This window comes from Rhamphochromis sp. 'chilingali', assembly GCF_963969265.1.
Source record: "Rhamphochromis sp. 'chilingali' genome assembly, chromosome: 17".
NCBI classification, from domain to species: domain Eukaryota; kingdom Metazoa; phylum Chordata; class Actinopteri; order Cichliformes; family Cichlidae; genus Rhamphochromis; species Rhamphochromis sp. 'chilingali'.
In genome coordinates, this window is record NC_137944.1 from 23015015 (window position 1) to 23035357 (window position 20343).

General features: G+C 36.7%; 1 protein-coding gene across 2 annotated transcripts in view; it reads right to left on the reverse strand.

The window, feature by feature from the left end:
* The window catches only part of kmt2ba (lysine (K)-specific methyltransferase 2Ba), a 50696-nt gene extending 30626 nt beyond the window's left edge, over nucleotides 1–20070 (reverse strand). For both annotated transcript variants that reach the window (XM_080862245.1, XM_080862244.1), the window contains exon 1: nucleotides 19685–20070. In XM_080862245.1, the coding sequence (XP_080718371.1) occupies nucleotides 19685–19987 (303 nt within the window). In that variant the 5' untranslated portion in view covers nucleotides 19988–20070. The remainder of the gene's footprint in view (nucleotides 1–19684) is intronic.
* Nucleotides 20071–20343: the final 273 nt, after the last annotated feature.

A 20343-nucleotide genomic window follows, 5' to 3' on the forward strand; every position in this document is an offset into this window, starting at 1 on the left:
GTGTGGATGCTTTAAGCATCCACACTATTGAGTTCCTGTTTCTCTTTATTCTTTATTATTATTGTGTGGATGCTTTAAGCATCCACACTATTGAGTTCCTGTTTCTCTTTATTCTTTATTATTATTATTATTCTAGTTGCTTCCGTACACTTTTTGGCACTTAACTACTTCCACAATTTTCAGCCGATTTTCACCGTTCAAATTTTAAACTATTCTGCTATTTCTGCTAATTTACGCTACGATTTTTGCTATTTTTAACTATTATACTTTTTAAAATATTAAGCTTTTTTCCTTTAATTTGTCCCATTGAAATGAATGGGAAACTTCTGCAATTCTGCTAAAATTTGCTTGTTTTTGAAACTTAACTACTTCCTCATATTTTCACCTAGAACAACCATTCAAACTTTAAAATGTTCACAAATTATTGGGCTATTCAGGTATGATTCAGCTTTTTCAAATGTTTTACTGTTTTACTTTTATGCCTCTTAAAGTTTTGAGTTGCAAAATTGTGATTTTTCACAAAATACATGCGTTGTTATGGTTGCTATGCTCTTGGCTTCCAGTGTGCCACTGAAGGTTTTGCAATTTTCACTTCATGTCCGAACAACTTCTTGCTACTTGCTCAATTTTCACTCAACTTCCACAAATTATACATCAAAACGTAGGTATTTTTGCTGGCTTTCAGAAAATGTCACTATCATTGTTGTGGGATTTATAGAATTTTTGCAAATCTCCTCAGACCAACACAAGGTCTCAAAACTCTCCATATAAAGTCAATGGAGAGCTTGTTCAAAATCATCGCTGGATTTTTGTAATGAGAGGCATATTCGAATCGTCATATCTCCTTAACGAAGCGACTTTAAGACATGAGGCTTGTCCCCGAATATCTTCAGACACCCCTGACGCTCACAATTCAAGAATTTCTTTCTCACCTATTACCGTTCTGAAATGAGTTGGACTTGTTTGAGGGTAGGAAATTCGTCCTTCGCTCAGATTTCTTCAGATTTAAAACTCTGGAAATGAACCACTTTTTTCTCTCGTCATAATTTTTTTTTGGATTTCCACAGAGACCTGAAAATTTCCATGACTGTTCACCAAAGCCTGCTGTCTCTTACGGTGAAAGAATGATATCGATACTCCAAATAGATTTCGAGTTACAAAGCGTTGTTTGAGGGCAAGTCAAGGCAGTTTTTGCTTCGCTCTACTCAGTTATGGTGCATTAGAAGTCAAATATCTTTAATAATTCATATTTTAATGATAAATTGTAAACACTGGAAGATTCCCCCATCTCTTCTGAACAAAACGGTGTAAGAATGACCGCTCTAGCCCCTACGGTTTGGGAATTATGGTCATTTGTTTGAGGGGAGTCCTCACTATGAGAAATAGGCTGCAATAATCCTGTGCCTCTCTGTGCTGCGTGTGTAAAAAGAGACACATGTTTTGGCGGGAAAAAGTACACAGGCTCTCTGATTGGTGGATTCAAATTCAGCAGCTCCCAGGCTGACCTAGAAACTTACTTCTCTCTCCCTGTGCATTTTTTTTGCTGATTTTTTCATTTAACAAGTATATTTGAGGGACCCTCAGCATGTTCAGCATTTTTTCAGCTGTCCATTTTGCTTTTCCAATTTTTCTGTTTAACTGATTACTATTGTGCTAAATCATACTATTTCTGCTATTTTATAAGATTTGTGCCTAATATAGTATTTCTGCTAAATTACAGTATTTCTGCTTTTTATACTATTTGTGCTAAAACATAGTATTTCTACTAAATGTAGTATTTATGCTTAATCATACTATTTCTGCTTTTTATGGGATTTGTGCCTAATATAGTATTTCTGCTTTTTATAGGATTTTTGCTCAAACATAATATTTCTACTAAATGTAGTGTTTATGCTTAATCATCCTATTTCTGCTTTTTATAGGATTTGTGCTTAATATAGTATTTCTGCTAAATTATAGTATTTCTGCTTTTTATAGTATTTGTGCTAAAACATAGTATTTCTACTAAATGTAGTATTTATGCTTAATCATAGTATTTCTATATATTTCTATATATTTCTGCCAGGTCCCCAGGCAGCCAATCCTCTGTGAGGACTTAGACATTCAAATTTTCAAATCAGGGCCTGCACGGTTTCCCAGCCAATCATATATGTGTCCTGAGGCATTCAAATTTGCATATTGGGGCCTTCATGGCTTCTAAGCCAGCCAATCATATCTGAGGGCTGAGGAATTCAAATCCACAAATCAGGGCCTGCACAGCTTCCCAGCCAGCCAATCATGTATGTGGGCTCCAGGTATTCAAATTTGCATATTGGGGAATTCGTGGCTTCTAAGTCAACAAGTCATCCATGTCATATATCTCTAAAAATTCATATTTTAATGATAAATTGTCAACACTTGAAGATTCCCCCATCTCTTCTGAACAAAACGGTGTAAGAATGACCGCTCTAGCCCCTATGGTTAGGAAATTATGGTCATTTGTTTGAGGGGAATCCTCACTATGTGAAATAAACTGAAAGAAGCAGGTCTATGTCTCTGTGCTGCGTGTGTAAAAAGATGCACCTGTTTTGGCGGGAAAACGTAAACAGCCTCTCTGATTGGTGGATTCAAATTCAGCAGCTCCCAGGCTGACCTAGAAACTTAGTCCTCTCTCCCTGTGTGTGTGTGTGTGTGTGTGTGTGTGTGTGTGTGTGTGTGTGTGTGTGTGTGTGTGTGTGTGTGTGTGTGTTAGTGGGAGAGAGAGGACCCTGCCCTTATTTGGCAGCATGTCATTGTAGGATTTAAATTGAACATAGTTAGACTGGTTGACTGGATTAGAGCCTGTGTTTGTGTGTCCCTCTGTGCATTTGTGTTTCAATAAGTTATTACTATTCTGCTAAATCATAGTATTTCTGGTACTTTTCGGTACTTGTGCTAAATACAGTATTTCTGCTAAATCATACTATTTCTGCTTTTCATAGGATTTATGCCTAATATAGTATTTCTGCTAAATTATAGTATTTCTGCTTTTTATAGGATTTGTGCCTAACATAGTATTTCTGCTAAATTATAGTATTTCTGCTTTTTATACTATTTGTTCTAAATTATAGTATTTCTGCTTTTTATAGGATTTGTGCTTAATATAGTATTTCTGCTAAATTATAGTTTTTCTTCTTTTTATAGTATTTGTGCTAAAACATAGTATTTCTACTAAATGTAGTATTTATGCTTAATAATAGTATTTCTATATACTTCTGCCAGGTCCCCAGGCAGCCAATCCTCTGTGAGGACTGAGACATTCAAATTTTCAAATCAGGGCCTGCACAGTTTCCCAGCCAATCAAATAAGTGTCCTGAGGCATTCAAATTTGCATATTGGGGCCTTCGTGGCTTCTAAGCCAGCCAATCATATCTGAGGGCTGAGGAATTCAAATCCACAAATCAGGGCCTGCACGGCTTCCCAGCCAGCCAATCACATATGTGGTCTCAGGCATTCAAATTTGCATATTGGGGAATTCGTGGCTTCTAAGTCAACAAGTCATCCATGTCATATATCTCTAAAAATTCATATTTTAATATTAAATTGTCAACACTTGAAGATTCCCCCATCTCTTCTGAACAAAACGGTGTAAGAATGACCGTTCTAGCCCCTACGGTTAGGAAATTACGGTCATTTGTTTGAGGGGAGTCGTCACTATGAGAAATAGACTGCAAAAATCCTGTGTCTCTCTGTGCTGCTGCGTGTGTAAACAGATGCACCTGTTTTGGTAGGGAAAAGTGCACAGCCTCTCTGATTGGTGGATTCAAATTCACCAGCTCCCAGGCTGACCTAGAAACTTACTTCTCTCTCCCTGTGTGTGTGTATGTGTGTGTGTGTGTGTGTGTGTGTGTGTGTGTGTGTATGTGTGTGTGTGTGTGTGTGTGTGTTTGTGTGTGTGTGTGACAGAGAGAGAGAGAGAGAGAGAGAAAGCCTTTTAATGGGATGATCCCATTGTAAGATTCAAATTCAATATATTTAGACTGGTTGACTGAATTGGATCTTGTGTGTGTGTCTCTCTGTGCATGTGTGTTTCCTCATGTGTACATATTTGTAATTGTGTGGCTGTCATAAATTTTTTTGCTGATTTTTGTCATTTAACAAGTATATTTGAGGGAACCTCAGCATGTTCAGCATTTTTTCAGCTGTCCATTTTGCTTTTCCAATTTTTCTGTTTAACTTATTACTATTGTGCTAAATCACACTATTTCTGCTATTTTATAAGATTTGTGCTTAATATACTATTTCTGCTTTTATAGGATTTGTGCTTAATATAGTATTTCTGCTTTTTATAAGATTTGTGCTTAATATAGTATTTCTGCTAAATGTAGTATTTATGTTTAATCATACTATTTCTGCTTTTCATAGGATTTGTGCTTAATATAGTATTTCTGCTAAATTTAGTATTTCTGATTAATTATAGTCTTTCTACTAAATCATAGTACAGTATTTCTGCTTTTTATGGGATTTGTGCTAAAACAAAGTATTTCTACTAAATGTAGTATTTATGCTTAATCATACCATTTCTGCTTTTTATAGGATTTGTGCTTAATATAGTATTTCTGCTAAATTATAGTATTTCTGCCAAATTATAATATTTGTGCTAAAACATAGTCTTAATTTAAAATTACAATATTCATAGTTCATCACAGTGTCTCTGGTAAATCACAATATTTCTGCTCTGTTGTACTATTTTTCTAAATCATAGTGTTTCTGTAATGTTTAAGTATTTTTGGCTAAATATATTCTTTCTGTTATCTTATACTATTTCTCCTAAATTCTTGTATTTTTGAGAAGTTATCATGTTTCTGGTAAGTTACAATATTTCTGCTAAATTCTGCTATGCTATTGTATTTCTGCCAAGTATTATGTTTCCTCTAAGATATTGCAGTTCTGCTAAGTTATTCCATTTTAGCAAACTTCTTTTGCTTCTGCAAAGTTTTTACAATTTCTGCAACTTTTCAGCTTTTTCAGCTACTTTTTGCATACAGCTTCAGCTTTAAGCATCCACACTGCATTTTCGCAGGAAATGCAAATTTTTCTAGTTATTATTATTATTATTCTAGTTGCTTCCGTACACTTTTCGCCGTTTAACTACTTCCACAATTTTCAGCCGATTTTCACCGTTCAAATTTTAAACTATTCTGCTATTTTTGCTCTTTCCTGCTACGATTTTTGCTATTTTTAACTATTATACTTTTTAAAATATTAAGCTTTTTTCCTTTAATTTGTCCCATTGAAATGAATGGGAAACTTCTGCAATTCTGCTAAAATTTGCTTGTTTTTGAAACTTAACTACTTCCTCATATTTTCACCTAGAACAACCATTCAAATTTTAAAATGTTCACAAATTATTGGGCTATTCAGGTATGATTCAGCTTTTTCAAATCTTCTACTGTTTTACTTTTATGCCTCTTAAAGTTTTGAGTTGCAAAATTGTGATTTTTCACAAAATACATGCGTTGTTATGGTTGCTATGCTCTTGGCTTCCAGTGTGTCACTGAAGGTTTTGCAGTCTTCTCTTCATGTCCGAACAACTGTTTGCTACTTGCTCAATTTTCACTCAACTTCCACAAATTATACATCAAAACGTAGGTATTTTTGCTGGCTTTCAGAAAATGTCACCATCATTGTTGTGGGATTTATAGAATTTTTGCAAATCTCCTCAGACTAACACAAGGTCAGAAAACTCTCCATATAAAGTGAATGGAGAGCTTGTTCAAAATCACCGCTGGATTTCTGTAATGAGAGGCATATTCGAATCGTCATATCTCCTTAACGAAGCAAAGTTACTACATGAGGCTTGTCCCCGAATATCTTCAGACACCCCTGACGCTCACAATTCAAGAATTTCTTTCTCACCTATTACCGTTCTGAAATGAGTTGGACTTGTTTGAGGGTAGGAAATTCGTCCTTCGCTCAGATTTCTTCAGATTTCAAACTGTGGAAATGAACCACTTTTTTCTCTCGTCATAACTTTTTGTTGGATTTCCACAGAGACCTGAAAATTTCCATGATTGTTCACCAAAGCCTGCTGTCTCTTACGGTGAAAGAATGATATCGATACTCCAAATAGATTTCGAGTTACAAAGCGTTGTTTGAGGGCAAGTCAAGGCAGTTTTTGCTTCGCTCTACTCAGTTATGGTGCATTACAAGTCAAATATCTTTAATAATTCATATTTTAATGATAAATTGTAAACACTGGAAGATTCCCCCATCTCTTCTGAACAAAACGGTGTAAGAATGACCGCTCTAGCCCCTACGGTTAGGAAATTATGGTCATTTGTTTGAGGGGAGTCCTCACTATGAGAAATAGGCTGCAATAATCCTGTGCCTCTCTGTGCTGCGTGTGTAAAAAGAGGCACATGTTTTGGCGGGAAAAAGTACACAGGCTCTCTGATTGGTGGATTCAAATTCAGCAGCTCCCAGGCTGACCTAGAAACTTACTTCTCTCTCCCTGTGCATTTTTTTGCTGATTTTTTCATTTAACAAGTATATTTGAGGGACCCTCAGCATGTTCAGCATTTTTTCAGCTGTCCATTTTGCTTTTCCAATTTTTCTGTTTAACTTATTACTATTGTGCTAAATAATACTATTTCTGCTATTTTATAAGATTTGTGCCTAATATAGTATTTCTGCTAAATTACAATATTTCTGCTTTTTATACTATTTGTGCTAAAACATAGTATTTCTACTAAATGTAGTATTTATGCTTAATCATACTATTTCTGCTTTTTATGGGATTTGTGCCTAATATAGTATTTCTGCTTTTTATAGGATTTTTGCTCAAACATAGTATTTCTACTAAATGTAGTGTTTATGCTTAATCATCCTATTTCTGCTTTTTATAGGATTTGTGCTTAATATAGTATTTCTGCTAAATTATAGTATTTCTGCTTTTTATAGTATTTGTGCTAAAACATAGTATTTCTACTAAATGTAGTATTTATGCTTAATCATAGTATTTCTATATATTTCTGCCAGGTCCCCAGGCAGCCAATCCTCTGTGAGGACTGAGAAATTCAAATTTTCAAATCAGGGCCTGCACGGCTTCCCAGCCAATCATATATGTGTCCTGAGGCATTCAAATTTGCATATTGGGGCCTTCATGGCTTCTAAGCCAGCCAATCATATCTGAGGGCTGAGGAATTCAAATCCACAAATCAGGGCCTGCACAGCTTCCCAGCCAGCCAATCATGTATGTGGGCTCCAGGTATTCAAATTTGCATATTGGGGAATTCGTGGCTTCTAAGTCAACAAGTCATCCATGTCATATATCTCTAAAAATTCATATTTTAATGATAAATTGTCAACACTTGAAGATTCCCCCATCTCTTCTGAACAAAACGGTGTAAGAATGACCGCTCTAGCCCCTATGGTTAGGAAATTATGGTCATTTGTTTGAGGGGAATCCTCACTATGTGAAATAAACTGAAAGAAGCAGGTCTATGTCTCTGTGCTGCGTGTGTAAAAAGATGCACCTGTTTTGGCGGGAAAACGTAAACAGCCTCTCTGATTGGTGGATTCAAATTCAGCAGCTCCCAGGCTGACCTAGAAACTTAGTCCTCTCTCCCTGTGTGTGTGTGTGTGTGTGTGTGTGTGTGTGTGTGTGTGTGTGTGTGTGTGTGTGTGTGTGTGTGTGTGTTTAGTGGGAGAGAGAGGACCCTGCCCTTATTTGACAGCATGTCATTGTAGGATTTAAATTGAACATAGTTAGACTGGTTGACTGGATTAGAGCCTGTGTTTGTGTGTCCCTCTGTGCATTTGTGTTTCAATAAGTTATTACTATTCTGCTAAATCATAGTATTTCTGGTACTTTTCGGTACTTGTGCTAAATACAGTATTTCTGCTAAATCATACTATTTCTGCTTTTCATAGGATTTATGCCTAATATAGTATTTCTGCTAAATTATAGTATTTCTGCTTTTTATAGGATTTGTGCCTAACATAGTATTTCTGCTAAATTATAGTATTTCTGCTTTTTATACTATTTGTTCTAAATTATAGTATTTCTGCTTTTTATAGGATTTGTGCTTAATATAGTATTTCTGCTAAATTATAGTTTTTCTTCTTTTTATAATATTTGTGCTAAAACATAGTATTTCTACTAAATGTAGTATTTATGCTTAATAATAGTATTTCTATATATTTCTGCCAGGTCCCCAGGCAGCCAATCCTCTGTGAGGACTGAGACATTCAAATTTTCAAATCAGGGCCTGCACAGTTTCCCAGCCAATCAAATAAGTGTCCTGAGGCATTCAAATTTGCATATTGGGGCCTTCGTGGCTTCTAAGCCAGCCAATCATATCTGAGGGCTGAGGAATTCAAATCCACAAATCAGGGCCTGCACGGCTTCCCAGCCAGCCAATCACATATGTGGTCTCAGGCATTCAAATTTGCATATTGGGGAATTCGTGGCTTCTAAGTCAACAAGTCATCCATGTCATATATCTCTAAAAATTCATATTTTAATATTAAATTGTCAACACTTGAAGATTCCCCCATCTCTTCTGAACAAAACGGTGTAAGAATGACCGTTCTAGCCCCTACGGTTAGGAAATTACGGTCATTTGTTTGAGGGGAGTCGTCACTATGAGAAATAGACTGCAAAAATCCTGTGTCTCTCTGTGCTGCTGCGTGTGTAAACAGATGCACCTGTTTTGGTGGGGAAAAGTGCACAGCCTCTCTGATTGGTGGATTCAAATTCACCAGCTCCCAGGCTGACCTAGAAACTTACTTCTCTCTCCCTGTGTGTGTGTGTGTGTGTGTGTGTGTGTGTGTGTGTGTGTGTGTGTGTGTGTGTGTGACAGAGAGAGAGAGAGAGAGAGAGAGAGAGAGAGAGAAAGGCTTTTAATGGGATGATCTCATTCTAAGATTTAAATTCAATATATTTAGACTGGTTGACTGAATTGGATCTTGTGTGTGGGTCTCTCTGTGCATGTGTGTTTCCTCATGTGTACATATTTGTGATTGTGTGGCTGTAATAAATTTTTTTGCAGATTTTTGTCATTTAACAAGTATATTTGAGGGACCCTCAGCATGTTCAGCATTTTTTCAGCTGTCCATTTTGCTTTTCCAATTTTTCTGTTTAACTTATTACTATTGTGCTAAATCATACTGTTTCTGCTATTTTATAAGATTTGTGCTTAATATACTATTTCTGCTTTTATAGGATTTGTGCTTAATATAGTATTTCTGCTAAATGTAGTATTTATGCTTAATCATACTATTTCTGCTTTTCATAGTATTTGTGCTTAATATAGTATTTCTGCTAAATTTAGTATTTCTGATTAATTATAGTTTTTCTACTAAATCATAGTACAGTATTTCTGCTTTTTATGGGATTTGTGCTAAAACAAAGTATTTCTACTAAATGTAGTATTTGTGCTTAATCATACCATTTCTGCTTTTTATAGGATTTGTGCTTAATATAGTATTTCTGCTAAATTATAGTATTTCTGCCAAATTATAATATTTGTGCTAAAACATAGTCTCAATTTAAAATTACAATATTCATAGTTCATCACAGTGTCTCTGGTAAATCACAATATTTCTGCTCTGTTGTACTATTTTTCTAAATCATAGTGTTTCTGTAATGTTTAAGTATTTTTGGCTAAATATATTCTTTCTGTTATCTTATACTATTTCTCCTAAATTCTTGTATTTTTGAGAAGTTATCATGTTTCTGGTAAGTTACAATATTTCTGCTAAATTCTGCTATGCTATTGTATTTCTGCCAAGTATTATGTTTCCTCTAAGATATTGCAGTTCTGCTAAGTTATTCCATTTTAGCAAACTTCTTTTGCTTCTGCAAAGTTTTTACAATTTCTGCAACTTTTCAGCTTTTTCAGCTACTTTTTGCATACAGCTTCAGCTTTAAGCATCCACACTGCATTTTCGCAGGAAATGCAAATTTTTCTAGTTATTATTCTAGTTGCTTCCGTACACTTTTCGCCGTTAAACTACTTCCACAATTTTCAGCCGATTTTCACCGTTCAAATTTTAAACTATTCTGCTATTTTTGCTAATTCCTGCTACGATTTTTGCTATTTTTAACTATTGTACTTTTTAAAATATTAAGCTTTTTTCCTTTAATTTGTCCCATTGAAATGAATGGGAAACTTCTGCAATTCTGCTAAATTTTGCTTGTTTTTGAAACTTAACTACTTCCTCATATTTTCACCTAGAACAACCATTCAAATTTTAAAATGTTCACAAATTATTGGGCTATTCAGGTATGATTCAGCTTTTTCAAATCTTCTACTGTTTTACTTTTATGCCTCTTAAAGTTTTGAGTTGCAAAATTGTGATTTTTCACAAAATACATGCGTTGTTATGGTTGCTATGCTCTTGGCTTCCAGTGTGTCACTGAAGGTTTTGCAGTCTTCTCTTCATGTCGGAACAACTGTTTGCTACTTGCTCAATTTTCACTCAACTTCCACAAATTATACATCAAAACGTAGGTATTTTTGCTGGCTTTCAGGAAATGTCACTATCATTGTTGTGGGATTTATAGAATTTTCGCAAATCTCCTCAGACCAACACAATGTCAGAAAACTCTCCATATAAAGTGAATGGAGAGCTTGTTCAAAATCACCGCTGGATTTCTGTAATGAGAGGCATATTCGAATCGTCATATCTCCTTAACGAAGCAAAGTTAAGACATGAGGCTTGTCCCGGCATATCTTCAGACACTCCTGACGCTCACAATTCAAGAATTTCTTTCTCAACTATTACCGTTCTGAAATGAGTTGGACTTGTTTGAGGGTAGGAAATTCGTCCTTCGCTCAGATTTCTTCAGATTTCAAAGTCTGGAAATGAACCACTTTTTTCTCTCGTCATAACTTTTTGTTGGATTTCCATAGAGACCTGAAAATTTCCATGATTGTTCACCAAAGCCTGCTGTCTCTTACGGTGAAAGAATGATATCGATACTCCAAATAGATTTCAAGTTACAAAGCGTTGTTTGAGGGCAAGTCAAGGCAGTTTTTGCTTCGCTCTACTCAGTTATGGTGCATTAGAAGTCAAATATCTTTAATAATTCATATTTTAATGATAAATTGTAAACACTGGAAGATTCCCCCATGTCTTCTGAACAAAACGGTGTAAGAATGACCGTTCTAGCCCCTACGGTTAGGAAATTATGGTCATTTGTTTGAGGGAAGTCGTCACTATGAGAAATAGACTGCAATAATCCTGTGCCTCTCTCTGCTGCGTGTGTAAAAAGATGCACCTTTTTTGGCGGGAAAACGTAAACAGCCACTCTGATTGGTGGATTTAAATTCGGCAGCTCTCTCCCTCTGTGTCTGTCTGTGTGTGTGTGTGTGTGTGTGTGTGTGTGTGTGTGTGTGTGTGTGTGTGTGTGTGTGTGTGTGTGTGTGTTTAGTGGGAGAGAGAGAACCCTACCCTTATTTGGCAGCATGTCATTGTAGGATTTAAATTGAATATAGTTAGACTGATTGACTGGATTAGAGCCTGTGTTTGTGTGTCCCTCTCTGCATTTCTGTTTCAATATGCCTCCATATTTGTAATTTTGTAAGTTATTGCTATTCTGCTAAATCATAGTATTTCTGGTACTTTTCGGTACTTGTGCTAAATACAGTATTTCTGCTAAATTATAGTATTTCTGCTTTATTATACTATTTGTGCTAAAACATAGTATTTCTACTAAATGTAGTATTTCTGCTTTTTATACTATTTGTGCTAAATTATAATATTTCTGCTTTTTATACTATTTGTGCTAAATTATAATATTTCTGCTTTTTATACTATTTGTGCTAAATTATAATATTTCTGCTTTTTATAGTATTTGTGCTAAAACATAGTATTTCTACTAAATGTAGTATTTCTGCTTTTTATACTATTTGTGCTAAATTATAATATTTCTGCTTTTTATGCTATTTGTGCTAAATTATAATATTTCTGCTTTTTATACTATTTGTGCTAAATTATAATATTTCTGCTTTTTATACTATTTGTGCTAAAACATAGTATTTCTACTAAATGTAGTATTTATGCTTAATCATACTATTTCTGCTTTTTATAGGATTTGTGCCTAATATAGTATTTCTGCTTTTTATAGGATTTGTGCTTAATATAGTATTTCTGCTAAATTATAGTATTTCTGCTTTTTATAGTATTTGTGCTAAAACATAGTATTTCTACTAAATGTAGTATTTATGCTTAATCATAGTATTTCTATATATTTCTGCCAGGTCCCCAGGCAGCCAATCCTCTGTGAGGACTTAGACATTCAAATTTTCAAATCAGGGCCTGCACGGTTTCCCAGCCAATCATATATGTGTCCTGAGGCATTCAAATTTGCATATTGGGGCCTTCATGGCTTCTAAGCCAGCCAATCATATCTGAGGGCTGAGGAATTCAAATCCACAAATCAGGGCCTGCACGGCTTCCCAGGCAGCCAATCATATATGTGGCCTCAGGCATTCAAATTTGCATATTGGGGGAATTCGTGGCTTCTAAGTCAACAAGTCATCCATGTCGTATATCTCTAAAAATTCACATTTTAATGATAAATTGTTAACACTGGAAGATTCCCCCATCTCTTCTGAACAAAACGGTGTAAGAATGACCGCTCTAGCCCCTACGGTTTGGAAATTATGGTCATTTGTTTGAGGGGAGTCCTCACTATGAGAAATAGGCTGCAATAATCCTGTGCCTCTCTCTGCTGCGTGTGTAAAAAGATGCACCTGTTTTGGCGGGAAAAAGTACACAGGCTCTCTGATTGGTGGATTCAAATTCAGCAGCTCCCAGGCTGACCTAGAAACTTACTTCTCTCTCCCTGTGCATTTTTTTGCTGATTTTTTCATTTAACAAGTATATTTGAGGGACCCTCAGCATGTTCAGCATTTTTTCAGCTGTCCATTTTGCTTTTCTAATTTTTCTGTTTAACTTATTACTATTGTGCTAAATCATACTGTTTCTGCTATTTCATAAGATTTGTGCTTAATATAGTATTTCTGCTTTTTATAGGATTTGTGCTTAATATAGTATTTCTGCTAAATTATAGTATTTCTGCTTTTTATAGTATTTGTGCTAAAACATAGTATTTCTTCTAAATGTAGTATTTATGCTTAATCATAGTATTTCTATATATTTCTGCCAGGTCCCCAGGCAGCCAATCCTCTGTGAGGACTTAGACATTCAAATTTTCAAATCAGGGCCTGCACGGTTTCCCAGCCAATCATATATGTGTCCTGAGGCATTCAAATTTGCATATTGGGGCCTTCATGGCTTCTAAGCCAGCCAATCATATCTGAGGGCTGAGGAATTCAAATCCACAAATCAGGGCCTGCACGGCTTCCCAGGCAGCCAATCATATATGTGGCCTCAGGCATTCAAATTTGCATATTGGGGGAATTCGTGGCTTCTAAGTCAACAAGTCATCCATGTCGTATATCCCTAAAAATTCACATTTTAATGATAAATTGTTAACACTGGAAGATTCCCCCATCTCTTCTGAACAAAACGGTGTAAGAATGACCGCTCTAGCCCCTACGGTTAGGAAATTATGGTCATTTGTTTGAGGGGAGTCCTCACTATGAGAAATAGGCTGCAATAATCCTGTGCCTCTCTCTGCTGCGTGTGTAAAAAGATGCACCTGTTTTGGCGGGAAAAAGTACACAGGCTCTCTGATTGGTGGATTCAAATTCAGCAGCTCCCAGGCTGACCTAGAAACTTACTTCTCTCTCCCTGTGCATTTTTATGCTGATTTTTTCATTTAACAAGTATATTTGAGGGACCCTCAGCATGTTCAGCATTTTTTCAGCTGTCCATTTTGCTTTTCCAATTTTTCTGTTTAACTTATTACTATTGTGCTAAATCATACTGTTTCTGCTATTTCATAAGATTTGTGCTTAATATAGTATTTCTGCTTTTAATAGGATTTGTGCTTAATATACTATTTCTGCTTTTTATAGAATTTGTGCTTAATATAGTATTTCTGCTTTTTATAGAATTTGTGCTTAATATAGTATTTCTGCTAAATTATAGTATTTCTGCTTTTTATAGGATTTGTGCTAAAACATAGTATTTCTACTAAATGTAGTATTTATGCTTAATCATACTATTTCTGCTTTTTATAGGATTTGTGCTTAATATAGTATTTCTGCTTTTTATAGTATTTGTGCTAAAACATAGTATTTCTACTAAATGTAGTATTTATGCTTAATCATACTATTTCTATATATTTCTGCCAGGTCCCCAGGCAGCCAATCCTCTGTGAGGACTGAGACATTCAAATTTTCAAATCAGGGCCTGCACGGTTTCCCAGCCAATCATATAAGTGTCCTGAGGCATTCAAATTTGCATATTGGGGCCTTCATGGCTTCTAAGTCAACAAGTCATCCATGTCATATATCTCTAAAAATTCACATTTTCATGATAAATTGTCAACACTTGAAGATTCCCCCATCTCTTCTGATCAAAACGGTGTAAGAATGACCGCTCTAGCCCCTACAGTTAGGAAATTATGGTCATTTGTTTGAGGGGAGTCCTCACTATGAGAAATAGGCTGCAATAATCCTGTGCCTCTCTGTGCCGCGTGTGTAAAAAGATGCACCTGTTTTGGCGGGAAAACATAAACAGCCACTCTGATTGGTGGATTCAAATTCAGCTGCTCCCAGGCTGACCTAGAAACTTACTTCTCTCTCCCTGTGTGTGTGTGTGTGTGTGTGTGAGACAGAGAGAGAGAGAGAGAGAGAGAGAGAGAGAGAGAGGCTTTTAATGGGATGATCTCATTCTAAGATTCAAATTCAATATATTTAGACTGGTTGACTGAATTGGATCTTGTGTGTGTGTCTCTCTGTGCATGTGTGCTTCCTTATGTGTACATATTTGTGATTGTGTGGCTGTTATATATATTTTTTTGCTGATTTTTTTCATTTAACAAGTATATTTAAGTGACCCTCAGCATGTTCAGCATTTTTTCAGCTGTCCATTTTGCTTTTCCAATTTTTCTGTTTAACGTATTACTATTCTGCTAATTCATACTATGTCTGCTATTTTATAAGATTTCTGCTTAATATACTATTTCTGCTTTTAATAGGATTTGTGCTTAATATAGTATTTCTGCTTTTTATAGGATTTGTGCTTAATCATACTATTTCTGCTAAATGTAGTATTTATGCTTAATCATACTATTTCTATATATTTCTGCCAGGCAGCCAATCCTCTGTGAGGACTCAGACTCATATCACATATCAGGTCCTGCACGGCTTCCCAGCCAGCCAATCATGTCTGAGGTCTTTCGTTTCCTCTCTCGTCATATCTCAGCGACGGATGTACATAGAGCAATGAAAATCGCACTCAAAGTACACCAAAGTCCGCTGATTCACCCAGTACAAGGATTATGCTTCTAGTCCACCTAGTGTTTGAGTTACACAACGTTTTGTAACTCCAAAAAACTGTGTTTTTCGCCTCTCACCTCGATCTAATTCTGACTGCTCATCACCCTGTCTTTCCAAGCGGCTGCTCTTTTTCCCAGTGGCGCAGTTGGTAATGACACGGGTCTGCAAGCCAAAGGTCGCCGGTTCGATTCCACCTTGGTCAACATTTTTTTTCCCTACAAATTAATACACTGTCACAGACCAGTAATTCATATTCATCATTTATTACAATTCTGCAAACTTTTGTGATTTTACGAGCTTTTCTAATATGGACCTCACATTCTTGTTAACACTCCATGGCACAAATACTCTTCCCTTTAGGCTCTGTGTATGTGTGTCTGTGTATCAATATTTCTCCCACTTTAAAGTATTACTCCTCCATAATTGTATTTCTGTTAAATCAAAGTACTTTTACTACATCTCAGTACTTCTCCTGTATCATAGTATTTCTGCCAAATGATAGTATTTCTGTCAAATTATAGTATTTGTGCTAAAACATAGTATTAATTTAAAATTACAATATTCATAGTTCATCACAGTGTCTCTGGTAAATCACAGTATTTCTGCTATGTTGTACTATTTTTCTAAATCATAGTGTTTCTGTAATGTTTAAGTATTTTTGGCTAAATATATTCTTTCTGTTATCTTATACTATTTCTCCTAAGTTCTTGTATTTTTGAGAAGTTATCATGTTTCTGGTAAGTTACAATATTTCTGCAAAGTTCTGCTATGCTATTGTATTTCTGCCAAGTATTATGTTTCCTCTAAGATATTGCAGTTCTGCTAAGTTATTCCATTTTAGCAAAGTTCTTTTGCTTCTGCAAAGTTTTTACAATTTCTGCAACTTTTCAGCTTTTTCAGCTACTTTTTGCATGCAGCTTCAGCTTTAAGCATCCACACTGCATTTTCGCAGGAAATGCAAATTTTTCTAGTTGGCATTTGAGTCTGTTTGATTCGCTCACTGATATCTTGTGTGCCACGACTGTATGTGTTTACCTACTAACATGTATTTGACTTATTTCTTATGTTTTTTAACCATTCTAGCCTTTGTACAGCACTTTAGTCAATGTCAGCCGTTTTTAAATGTGCTTTATAAATACACTCGAGTTTCAGTTTGACTTTGAACTTCTAAAGACAACAACAGGTGCCTGAGACTGCATACCTCTGCAAAGGCTATGCATCAGTCCCTAGATACTTGGATTCTAATGTTTTAGCAGCAAGACAATTTCAGACATTTATTTCTTATTGCATTCTTTTTCTTCCCTCTAAGATATGATGCAAAATTTCACATTTCTCCAATACTACAATTTAAAAAAAAAAAACTATAATAATATTCTGTTCATAACCTTTCAATTTGTTTTAATCCTGCCAACAACCACACACATTAAACCAATCACAGAATGCCTTTGGCTATAATAATATGAAAATAATTAAATGAGACCATTCAAAGAGCTTTCAGTATTCAGTTTCAAACAGTGAACAGCAGGTTTCAGCAGGCACTTGGGTTTCTCTGAATGTGACTGGGTGTTATCTGTTTAAGCCCAACTGAAGTTTCAGAACTTAAATTGCACACAGTCCACAACATCCAGAGACAGAGATGAAAAAGACTGCATCACCTTCTCACCACTTTCTGTTTCCACCATTTAAAGCTCAGGTATTCTGTTGAAAGTACAATCTAAGACCAGCACTGCTCGCTACTCTTACTCCTCCGTTGCATCAGAGCGCTGTAGATTGGATGTGCCAAATGAAAAGTCTGTCAATCTGTTAGTCAACCATAAATAATGACTTGGGCCCATTCACTCCCTTTACACATTCTAATCTGTAGCTAGATATGCTGCAATATCATCTCAATAATGGAATAGGTTCTGGGCAATTTGAACCCTATTCTTCCCTGAAAAAAAAAAATTTATATTCACTTATTAAAAACATAAAGGCAAACTCTCTTCGCAACAGCATCTTAAGTAGAGTTTGGAGTTAATGCACATTTCTACCGCTGATGCAAAGGTTGCATTAAAGTGAAAGAAACCTCAAACAAGCAGTTACTCATATCCATCTTTACACTCAGAATAAGAGTCTACAGATTTATCACCACTGAAACTCCCCTAACGATATCTATTCTATAACTGCAGTATACATGAGTGTTAGAGATACTCCAGTTGAGCACCAGCACCCACAAGCTTTATTATGAGCCATGTGACCCTGTTACAGTCCAGCCTAAAGGGATTGCATCAGTGAAGTCTGACTGATTGCAGACATTAAAGCTCCTGTGATTAGATCTGATATATGAGATTATATTATTATCACAATCCAGCCTGACAGGGGCTAAAAAGAGGCCACTAATAAGAACAGTGGAAGTATAAACACATTATGTAGAGTAAAAGTCTTCACATTACCCATCAGCTGGATGGATCTGAAAAAGTACAATGAAAATGCTACCAAGACTTCATCCTTACCATTTAATTGAATCACAACAACAATCATCCCAAAGGGCTTTACACTGTAAGCTAAAGACCCTAAAATGTTATAAAGAAACCCCAAAAAATCAGATGATGCCTTATGAGCAAGCACTCGGAGACAATGGGAAGGAAAAACTCCCTTTTAACAAGATCCTCCAACAGATCCAGACTAACTGAGGGGCAGTAATCCACTGAGACAGCTGTGGGTGATGGGTAAGAGAAGAGAGCAGAGAGAGACATGACAAAGGACAAGCTATGGGAAAGAGAGGGCCAAGTTTAATAATTACTAATGATTAAATGCAGTAGTGGTGTATAAATACACAGAGTGAAAAGAGCTGAGTGAAGAGGAAACCCTCAGTCATCGTGGAAAACCCCCCACAGCATAAGCCTAGTGCCGCATACCTAATGGACGTTTCAGGGTCACTTTTGCCAGTCATGACTGTATGCTTTATGCAAAAGCAAAGTTTTAAATCTTGAAAGTAGCGAGAGGTGCAGAAGGGCCTGATACCTTAATGCTCTGCCTCCCTTTCTAGTTTTAAAAACTATGAAACACAAGTAAGCACTTTTACCATGAGGTCATAAATATGAAGGGATCTGATTATTCTAGATTTTGTATGTGAGGAAAATTATTTTTACAATTCTGTCCATGCACCTCTGAAGTACGTGAAACAGATGATCAGAAACAAATGTATCCAATCTTCGATCAAAATTTCTTTAAGAATGCATTTTATTAAAGGCTAAGGAGCTTGGAAAGAAAAGCATCTGGACTTCTTTACGTTGCTTGAAGACGTTTCACCTCTCATCTGAGAACCTTCACAGACCATTTTATTAAAGTTAATTCTTAATGTCACGTGAAATGTCAAATGCAAGTAAACAAAGAAAGCATCTTTTGTCGAAGCAATGTGATTTTTCTTGCAAATCCTCTGGTGCAACATGTAGAGAAAACCTACTTCTGGCGGTTTAATCATTAACTTACATACGAACATGGAAAGAAGGCTGAGGGTGGTCGTAATGAGCGTTTTGTAAACAAAGACTGCTCACATTTAGTACTGGGCTTTCTTTTTGTTTAAGCCTGGTTCCCTATGTATAATATATAATTATACTGCCGAGTTTCCGTTTATTTCTCTTCCTGTAGCATCTCACGTTAGTCTTACGTTCAAAACAGCGAACGGGTCAGCTGACCTCTCTGACGTGGAGAGTACCGTCCCCAAAGTCAGGAGCGGTGGCGGCGGCTGTTAACTACGACAAGATTAGCGGCACAGGGTGGGAACTTCAACTCACAAACCGTGTCGAGGGAGGGAAAAAAAAAAAACAAAGACATCTACAGGCTTCCACAACAACAACAAAAACTCCCCCTCACCTCTGCGGAAGTTTCCATCTAATTATCGTTTTTCTTTCATGCCAACAAACTCAGCGGGACACAGGCTTGATCTCTATATATGTAAACGAGCGTACAGCTTTGATATGATCATTTTAAAACAAACAACGAACTTCAAATATGTACAGAAGTCATCACACTAACAATACACATCTATAATCCTCACTAAAACACTGCAAACACAAGCGGCCAGCTACATTTACAGTGTGGGATCACTGTTGGCTAAAACTAAATGAAGCTTACCCTACAGGCAGGCGGCTAGCTTCTGTTGCTAGCTACACTGTCGCTAACTAGCGGTACGTCAGCTAAAATACGCTTACTAAGGAAAGAGAGCCTTTGAATGCAGCTCTTTTTGAATAACTGCCTTTATTCGTCTTTTAAGGCGACTGTTTCCCGTAGAGCCGACACGCTATGTTTAGCTTATTTACCTCCTCGCTGTTGCTGGACTCGAAACCCGCATCTCTCCGCCGCCTGTGCTTCTCCTCCAGCCCAAGGAGGCGCAGGAGGGACGGATCCTCGCTTAACGCGAGGCCGATGTTGACGGGCCTCGGCCCTCCGGTAGGCAGCTCCGTCTCCTCCGAGCCCAACCTTCCGCGTCTGGTACGTTTCTCCGAACGCTGCCTGCTGCGAAGCGTGCACGGCCGGCCCGGAAAACGAGCCCGGGCCGGTGTCTGGCTACTCAAGCCCGCGACAGCAGCGGGAGAAGATAATCCGCCTCCCGATGCCGCCATTATTTACTACACAACAACACGGACGGCGCGCCAGCAGAGAGTGGCTGCAGCGATGAGTGGCAAGATGACTGCTGCGACGCAAAGGCGCGAGATAGAAAGAGGCACTAGTGCATCATGGGAAAACGAACTTTCCGCCCCGCAGAGGTGCCACGGTACTCCCACTCCAGTAAACTGGAAACTATGAGATGTTACTGATGCAAAGTAAACACTTACACACACTCTCACAACAGCAGTATCAGTATATCCACATTCTTTTCATCTTATGTTTTTTTTTTTTATTATACTTTGGTTGTTCAATAACTGCAGACTGGAAGTCAATAGACACTTTATGGTCCAGCTAACCTCTTTTATATTGC